General features: G+C 34.1%; 1 protein-coding gene across 1 annotated transcript in view; it reads right to left on the bottom strand.

Moving 5' to 3' along the window:
• Nucleotides 1–9,860, bottom strand: part of LOC107717640 (MAM domain-containing glycosylphosphatidylinositol anchor protein 2-like) — a 165,270-nt gene extending 155,410 nt beyond the window's left edge. The window contains exon 1 of the mRNA XM_016524452.1: nucleotides 9,405–9,860. Within this exon, the coding sequence (XP_016379938.1) occupies nucleotides 9,405–9,477 (73 nt within the window). The 5' untranslated portion in view covers nucleotides 9,478–9,860. The remainder of the gene's footprint in view (nucleotides 1–9,404) is intronic.
• Between the last annotated feature and the right edge of the window lie 246 nt (nucleotides 9,861–10,106).

Here is a 10,106-nt window from a genome sequence, read left to right as displayed (position 1 = left end):
ATATATATATATATATATATATATGCGTTTTCCTTGCATACGACAGATGAACACAGTATGAATGAAAAGTCGAAATAATGACATACTAAGGTGAAATGACATAAGTTGCAATTGACTTACTATGTCATAATTATGATAAAAGGTTGACAATGACATTATGACTTTCAAAGTCAAAATTATGACATAAAAAGTTGAAATTATGAGCTATTAAGTCAAAATGATAAAAAGTCATAATTATGACATAAAAAGTCAATTACACCATAAAGTCGAAATTATGAGATAAAAAGATGAAATTATGACTTCATAAATTGGAATTATGGGATAAATCATAATTTTGACTAAAAGTCGAATTATGAGACAAAAAGTCAAAATTATGTGCTATGTGAAATTATGACAGAAAAAGGCAAAAAAAATACTTGATAACATAATTTTGAATTTTTTAATCTGAATTGCAACTTAGTATGTCATAATTTCGACTCTTTATCTCATAATTATTACTTGTGCCATAATTTTGACCTTTACAGTCATAATTCCAACTGTCATAATTTTTACTCTTTATCTCATAATTATTACTTGTCATAATTTTGACTTTTAAAGCCATAATTCTAATTTAGTATGTCATAATTTTGACTCTTTATCTAATAATTATTACTTGTGTCATAATTCTGACTTTTACAGTCATAATTCCAATTTAGTATGTCATAATTTTGACTCTTCATCTAATAATTATTACTTGTGTCATAATTCCAACTTAGTATGTCATAATTTTGACTATTTATCTCATAGTTATTACTTGTGTCATAATTCCAACTTAGTATGTCATAATGTTGACTCTTTATCTCATAATTATTACTTGAGTCATAATTCTGACTTTTACAGTCATAATTCCAACTTAGTATGTCATAATGTTGACTCTTTATCTCATAATTATTACTTGAGTCATAATTCTGACTTTTACAGTCATAATTCCAACGTAGTATGTCAATTTCAACTTTTAAATAATAATTCTGACTTTTTATGTCAATTTTGATGACTTTTAGTATGGCAGTTCCAACGTTTCATCTCATAATTATGAGTTTTAAGGTCATATGTCAAAGATATCATGTGCCGGCATCAAATGCTCAGATCACACACGTTCACATGTACCAATGCAATCAATTCGGCACTCGTGACAAATCTGCTTTTGACCGAATGATGCGTCAGTCCACGGCTGCACAAACACCCCTCCTGTGTTTGCCCTACATACCGACAGATGAACGCAACACATACGGCATAAAACTAGGGCTTGTTGCTGCATGACTCACGAGCAGAAGAGCATTTAGCCGATGCGTTTGGACGCATTTACTCTGACCCACTTAGACCTCAGATAAACAGACACCTGTGAGATGAAAGAGTGATTTTTTGCTTTCGCTCTCTCAGGTCGAAATCACTTCACATCTATTTGAGCGACTGACTCTCTGCTGCGAGGATGCGAGAGGCGTGCGGTGGATGTTGTCGCCATGACAACAGACATCACTTCACGCAGGAGCAGCACTTGGACTGGATGTCTGGGCTAAAGTGACACGTGGAAACATTAGCACGAGACTGTCAATGAGTCTGACACCAAACCAGCAGGACCTGCAGCAACGACAGACTCTCTACTGAAGGCCAATGTTTAGAATTTATAGTCGTGTGCTTTCAAATATAATGCTGATGAGAATGTTGACATTTAATTATAGCAAATAAAATCTTCACAAATTGCTTTTTTTTTTTTTTTTAAAACAAACACTTGTTTTGTCCAACATTAACTCAAAATTCACTTAAAAACTTTATTGTCTTTGGGCGCAAAAATCTGTCAATTTAGTCATTCCATTATTTACCATTATTCCATTACCATGGTAACCACAGTTTCCACCAAAGCACCATAATATCTCACTATTATTACCTACTAATGTAATCAAAAATTAAAATAAACTAATAACAGAATATTCTGAAGTTTCGTACACCATATTTTTTTAATTTTCAAAGATTTTTCTTCTGCTCAACAGTGCTGCATTTATTTTATTTGCATTTAAATCCAATAAAAATATTAAATATTATTACAAAATAAAATAACTGTTTTATATTGTAATATGTTTTAAAATGTAATTTATTGCTGTGCTCAAAGCTGAATTTTCAGCTTCATGAATGAATGAAATGTTATTCATCAAGGATGCATTAAATTGGTGAAAAGTGAGATTAAAGACATTTATAATGTTACAAAAGATTCTATTTCAAATAAACGCTGTTCTTTTGAACTTTCTGTTCATCTGTGAATCCTGAAAAATAAAATGTATCACGGTTTCCACAAAAATATGAATGTTTTCAACATTGATAATAATCAGAAATGTTTCTCGATCAGCATATTAGAGTGATTTCTGAAGATCATGTGACACTGAAGACTGGAGTAATGATGCTGAAAATACAGCTGCGCATCACAGAAATAAATTACAGTTTAACAGATATTCACATAGAAAACAGCTGTTTTAAATTATTATAATATGTCATGTTTTTACTGTATTTCTGATCAAATAAATGCAGCCTCGGTGAGCAGAAGAGACTTCTTTCAAAAACATTTAAAAATCTTAATAATTTCAAACTTCTGACCACTAGTGTATATTAACTGGTTATGGTTACAGTATCTGCATTAACTACGGTATCTGGCTCCATGTTGCAAAAGTATTTTAAGTCATGCATGTTCAGATCTCTGCTCTTCACGCTGTGATGGTCACGTTGGGACGTCTGTGTGTTTTTCCAGCACACTCTACAGCACTTCTATTGATCTACACTGACGTACAGCAGGTAGTTCAGCACTTTAGTAAGTAAAACACCAAAGTCCAGTGAAGCTGAAGAAAGAAAACTGTGCATGAAAGATTCACACTACAGCTGTCAGCTCAGCGCTCCTCAACTCACTGGAAACAAACTAGAAACGGGTCTCAGCTCTGTTCCGAGAGCGAAGAAAAAACACCAACAATACAACGCAACTCACCGTATAACTCTGCACTGCTATGAAAGCAAACAGAAATAGACTGATCAGCTTTTAAAAGCAAAGGAGAAACACTTCAAAGGTCAATCAAACTCTACAGCATTTCAGCACAAATTCATCTGTTACTTGATAGAATATAGTTCAATTAGACAGATCAGAAACCATCAACTAAACCACACAAGATAAAAGAAAATAGCACTCAGACGACATTAAAAATGCTTGTGCAAATATTAAATAATATTATAATTATAAAAAATATATATTAAAAAAAAAAAAAATATATATATATATATACAGATATAAAACTATATCAACTCAAATTTTCATGGCATAATTTATTATTATTTGATTTGATTAAAAAAAAAATCATATTTTCAAAATTATTTTAATTAAAAAGTATTTATTCAAATGGCTTAAAATCAGTATAAATCTGTTCATTGTGAAAACAATTACATTTATTCAGCTAAAAAGTATGAAGCAGTGTTATTCAAGATTACTATTATAGTTTTTGATAATATTCTGAATTAGATTTTATTTTTATATTTTCTGCTTTCATGTTAACTTTAGTTAAAGTTTTCATAATTTTGTTGGGTTTTTGTTCATTTTTATTTTGTCTATATCTTTATTTGCATTTTTATTTTATTACATCAAATTAAACTGAATGAAAACAAGAAATGTTGCCTTGGAAATTGTGATGAAATAAAATAAGTTTTTCATATTTTATTTTAGTTAACTTTCATTTTTTCAAGTAACAACTTTTTTTTAATTTATTTTTTTACTATAATAACCCCAATAACAACATGATTAAAATATGCCAAGCGATATTTAATTAGTTAAAATGTATCAAATGTATTGAATTTATTAATGATAAATGTATAAATCTGATTATCGTGCATTTAAAACACATCCAGTTTATAAGTACTATTCTTCAAGTAACAACTTTTTTTTAATTTATTTTTTTACTATAATAACCCCAATAACAACATGATTAAAATATGCCAAGCGATATTTAATTAGTTAAAATGTATCAAATGTATTGAATTTATTAATGATAAATGTATAAATCTGGTTATCGTGCATTTAAAACACATCCAGTTTATTAGTACTATTACAGAAATCTGACCTGTTTCGTTGCGTTAACACATTACGTTCATTAGTTTATGTTTAAACTGTGGAATACAAATGCATGCAAATCGCACATGCATATTAAGTTTAGGCCTTATAGTATGTTTTACCAATTCAAAATGTAAATTTTCCAAATTTCAGTATCCAGCAGAAGTGTGTGAGGTTGCAAACAGCAGCGCTGCATGATTCCAGCCGGCGGATCTGCGTACAGCTTCACTCTGGCTCTCATTACAGTAGGAAACGCAGGCTTCTGATCCAAGGGACTTGATAAAGAGCTCTGGAGGAGGCGCAGAGAAGCAACAAAGAGCGCTTTAGTTGCACTGGTGGAATGCATTTGCATAGTTTAGACGGCCGGCATCTGAAGCTCGCCGTGAAGAGAGACCCCAGGAGATGCTGAGACTTCACTAGCGGCTGATGCAGGGAATAAAGAGCCGCAGCCTTGTTTTCACTCATCCTGACGCTTTTAAGAACAGAGGCGTCGCATGAAACAATGTTACATAACGACGCACGGATCCCACGCTTCTCCTCTGAAATCATCATCATCATCATCATCATGGATGAAAAACCTTCAACCCGTCACCTTTTCATTTTCAAGAATTCCCGAAATTAAACCAAAGAGCCCTTCTGAAAAATAGTACATTTTAACATTCTTTTAAAAAGTACTTAATTAAAAGAATATACTTAAGTGCAGCTGAATGTAATGCGTTCAGAAACTTAATTGCATGCAGTGAATGCATTATAGTTGTATATGTTAAATGCAATTGATTTTAAATTATATGCATTTATGTGCTATCTAATTTTATAATAACTTCTACTGTCTTTGAAATATTGTTTAATGCACTGACAACTAAAATATACTTAAATGCAATTTCTAAAATAGTGTGTGCTCTATTTAAAAAAATAATTTGTATATGTAAATAATTTAGAATATATTTGTAATTACACATTTCTGAAGTTGCAATTTAGTGCATTTAAACTCTATCAACTTTAAATGTAATATCAAATAACACACTACAGGTAAAATTTAGTATGTTAGTCAACACTTCTTTAAAGCATGACAAAATATTATTAAAACAATGATTTAAAATGAAAAACTTTAAAGCAAAACTGTTACTTTTACATTATTACAAAGTGCATTTTTTAAAAGTCTACTTAAGTGCGTTTAGAAACAGTCATGAAAGTGTCTCTGTAAAGTGCACTTAACAGGCTTTTTTTTTCATTGATATTATATTATCTGCACATACATTTTTAAAAAATATATATTTATAAGATTTTGAAGAAGTAGCATATTCAATACACTTCTTTGGGGCGTCTTAGTAGAAAGCTTAATAACATTTTGTCATCATAGCATGTCATTCCAAATCATATTGTTCTTCTGTAGAACAAAAAAAAGAGCATTTTTGAATAATTACGACCGTCAAGCTCCAAAAAAGCCATACAAATATAAACTACATTTCCCATCATCCTCTGCGTCAGCATGAGAATCATCAACAGCACAAATTCAGCATCAGTTCCACACCTAATCTTTCGCTCTTCATCAGCAATTAAAAAGGTGTTTGTTGGGAAGTGAAAGAGAAAGAAATATGAAATTGCCCAGCAAATCCATTTATTCTGTCCAAGCGCTCATCACCACTTCAACACTTGTGAATGAAAAGATCTTCCCAGGAGAAAAACACTTGTTCAGAATCCGCAGTAAGACTTCACAATAAGGTCTCGTTAGTTAATGTGAGTTAATGCATTAACTAACTAACATCGAGCGTTACATTTGTCACAGTATTTATTTGTTTGTTAACATCAGTAAAAAAAAAAAAAAAAAAAACTGTTCATTTTTAGCTCATGTTATCCCATATGGCAAACATATTAAACAATAAAAAATATTAAATAAATAAATGTTGTAAACAGTGAAGCTCAATGAAAAGCATTTTCAAAAATGAAAATATATTTTATATATTTCAAACTTAAAAAAACTTTTTCAAAAATATACAAAAATGGCCAAAACATTGGTAGAAAATATGTTTATGTAAATATATTATAGCAAATACATACACTACCGTTCAAAAGTTTGGGATCAGTAAGACTTGTAATGTTTTTTAAACAAGTCTCTTCTGCGTATCAAGGCTGCATTTATTTGATCAAAAATACAGAAAAAATTGTAATATTGTGAAATATTATTACGATGTAAAATCATTTTTTTCTATTTTAATATACATTAAAATCAAATGTATTTCTGTGATGCGCAGCTGTATTTCCGTCATCATTACTCTAGTATAAAGTGTCACATGATCTTCAGAAATCATTCTAATATGCTGATTTATTATTAGAATTATCAATTATCTTTTCTCACAATATAAATCTTTGCTTTCACTTCTTAACAATTTAACTCATCCTATAATAATATTTCACAATATTAAATTTTTTCCTGTATTTTTGATCAAATAAATGCAGCCTTGATGAGCAGAAGAAGCTCCTGTAAAAACATTAAAAATCATTCTGATCCCAAACTTTTGACCGGTAGTGTGTATAAATAAAAAACACATATATAAATATTAAATAACATAAACAGATGCAACACTTGATTTAATAATGTATTAAGGATTGTTGTTGTTATTAAGAATTGTTAATTAAGAAATGTTTACAAATGGAACCTTGTAAAGTGTAAAATGTAACAGCTCTCGTCCAAGCATCAATAAAACCGCAGTCTAATATCAGGTGCTGCAGCATATCGCATAAAGCCAACCATTTTCATAATGATGTTTAGACTGGGATTCATAACACAAATGACTAATCATGGAGTTACACTCATTACACTGTCTGTTCAAACACTCTGCACTAATGCATGATGGGATACGGCTGACGGATCCTCGTTCCAATCTCCCGACTGTGCACTGTGTAGTGGACTTCAATGGGCTCCAGTGTGCTGCTAATGGCATAGTGAACAAGTGTGCATCGCTAGATCACTTGAGCCGTCAGCAGCACCTCTGTACTGCACAAGTTTAGCTAAAATAGGAGAAAATAGTCTTTTTATGTCCTCAGATATACATGAGCGCAGCTAAGGTGACCACTAACCAAAACTAGTCCTGAGGTGAGTTAAGATCTCCTGATGTGACACCATTATCATGACCACGGCTCACAAAATCTCTCTAATTTATGCAATATATTCATATTTATTCACACAAGTAAATAAATATACAAGTATATGATGTTATATCATAGTTGAAACTTAACTTGAAACTTGAAGGCCTGAAGTTATGATATATGTATTTAAATTGCATATAGAGTTTTAACATAAATAAACTGATCCACATAATGTGATGCATATTTGTCAGCCAAACATCAGATTTCTGTAATAGTACTTATAAACGGAATGTGTTTTAAATGCTCGATGACCAGATTTATTTATTTATCAACCAACGGTAATTATGAATTGTTTCAATCTCATACATTTTAACTAACTGAATATTGATATTTATTCATATTTTAACCATGTTCAAACTTTTTAACTGAATAAACTTCACAATGAACAGATTTATGCTGAAGTAATTTGAATACATGCATTTTGAAAATATGATTATCTAAATAAACTAATATGGCAAATTCAGCTGTTTGGACTCTCATTCTGACGGCACCCATTCACTTGCAGTGAGACACTGATGCAATTTCTCCAAACCTGATGAAGAAACAAACTCATCCTAATCTCGGATAGCCTGAGGGTGAGGAAATTTTCATTGTTGGCTGAACTATTCCTTTAAGTGTCCCCTGCTGAGTGTGTAGGGAGCAGTGAACACTAGAAGGGAAACTATAATTAACACTAATTAGGAAGCAGATACTGCTGGGCGTCTCAGAGCGTGTTGGCATTCAACAGCATCTCACACCGTCATTTCCATTCCTCCATCGGTGCTGAAGTCGTTGATTTTAAAGTGCATTCTCATGGATCAGCGAAACCCGGCTCTGCCCAAACTCTATTATCCTATTAGCCCCTCAGAGACACATGTGTGCTATCCTGCGTGCCCCTCTCGATGTGAACCGACTCCAGAAACGAAAGCCATCTAGTTGATATTACGTCCACCATCTCAACGCGTGACCCGCCAATCAGATCGGCCCTGAGCAACAGCGGCCCACAGTAAACAATGCTTAGATGTTTTCCCTCATGACATTTGCACATTATGACTCATGGTCATGCAAAGCTCTGGTTAACCCACACTACACTACTAGAACGCTACTAGTTGCTTAGTACACGATGAGAATGCAGGATAAGGAGAGGCTAGAGCTCGACATATGCAGATTTCAGACACTTGCTGTGACATTTGCAACCACAATGACACATTAAACAGCATCCGTACAGCTTTTCGACAACATTTCTTCAATGCAAATTAAAATGCATGAATGTCTCTCCATGCAACTTCCATTAAAAGTGAGAAAAACCCAATGGATGAACTGTTTAGAATGCAATATTAAATATCCAGGCTATTTGCATTATTTTTCCTGGTTGGTTGGGAATATTGAAGCATTTCTACAGTGTTTCTTTAATGCAATGCAATGACTTCCATTGATTGTAAGGAAACCACAAAGGATGAACTGTTTAGCATGCAATATGCACATTTATAATAGACGTCATGGCTATTTGCATTATTTATTCTTGTTGGTTGGGAATATTGAAGCATTTCTACGGTGTTTCTTTAATGCAGTGCAATGACTTCTATTGCATTTCTACAGTGTTTCTTAAATGCAATGCAATGACTTCCATTAAATGAGGAAAACCAAAAAGATGAACTCTTTAGCATGCAATATGCACATTTGCAATATATATCATGGTTTATCACATTATTTTTCCTTGTTGGTTGGGAATACTGAAGCATTTCTACAGGGTTTCTTTAATGCAATGCAATGACTTCCATTGAATGCAAGGAAAACCCAAAGGATGAACTGTTTGGCATGCGATATGCACATTTGCAATAGATGTCATGGCTATTTGCATTATTTTTCCTTGTGGATTGGGAATATTGAACTATGTCATGCAGTGAAAATGCACATGACGACCAAATCTTAGACCTAAAAAAAACTTTTCTAATTCTGAAATGTTCAACTGTTATTTCCAACGAATCACTGGTGAATCTGACTGATCATAATGCATCGTTTTCCCCTCTAAAAACCTGTGGATCGGTTGTTGGGAAGATAGATCTGGTGCTGGATGGTTTGTGAAATGGCACCTGTTCACACGCACACACTGAATGTTGACTGGCATATAAATGCATCTGTATGAGCTGCTGGCACTTACCATACACTCCCTGGCATGAGATGCCCTCCAAAACGAGCGTCAGGAACCCCAAAACACTAATAATCCCATCCATCCTTACGTGCCTTTCAACATATCCAGATTAAAGCGCCGGAGTCTCTCCAGAACGTGGAAGACAAGCTGCAGATCTCATGAACCACTCGGAGTCGAAGTCAAAGCACCAGATCCGCGCAAGGTTTGGTGATGATGAAGAAGCACACGGGCGGTTCGGTGAGGGTAAGCGTTCATTCACGAGCTCGGCCGAGGCTCGGAGACGTCGGTGACGGTCTGTCAGCAGCTGTCATCGCTTCGTTCGAGGCTCGAGTCCATCCGATCCGAGGCTCCGAGCGTCTCAGTGGCGCTGCTGATGCTCGTGCGCCCGCAGCATCAGGACCAGCGGCGTCGGGAATGAGCAATGCGCGTGCACCTGGCTGTCCGTCATCGCTCCGAGCGCGCGCGAGCGACACCCGAACTCTTTGGTGGGGTTCAGGCGGAGCCGAGTTTAAACGAACCGAGTCCGATGCTGCGTTCGTATCGAGGTCGGATGGAGCGGATCGTCCGTCGCGTTGCGCAATAACGCGATCTGTGAAGAGAGAGAGAGAGAGAGACTCATCTGTATGAAGGACTACACACACACACACACACACACTCACTCTCTCTCACACACACACACACACACACACACACTCACTCTCACACACACAC

This window comes from Sinocyclocheilus rhinocerous, unplaced genomic scaffold (assembly GCF_001515625.1).
Source record: "Sinocyclocheilus rhinocerous isolate Xijiao unplaced genomic scaffold, SAMN03320098_v1.1 scaffold1174, whole genome shotgun sequence".
NCBI lineage: Eukaryota > Metazoa > Chordata > Actinopteri > Cypriniformes > Cyprinidae > Sinocyclocheilus > Sinocyclocheilus rhinocerous.
Note: the sequence above shows the minus strand (reverse complement) of the source record. Positions and strands in the feature narration are given on the sequence as shown.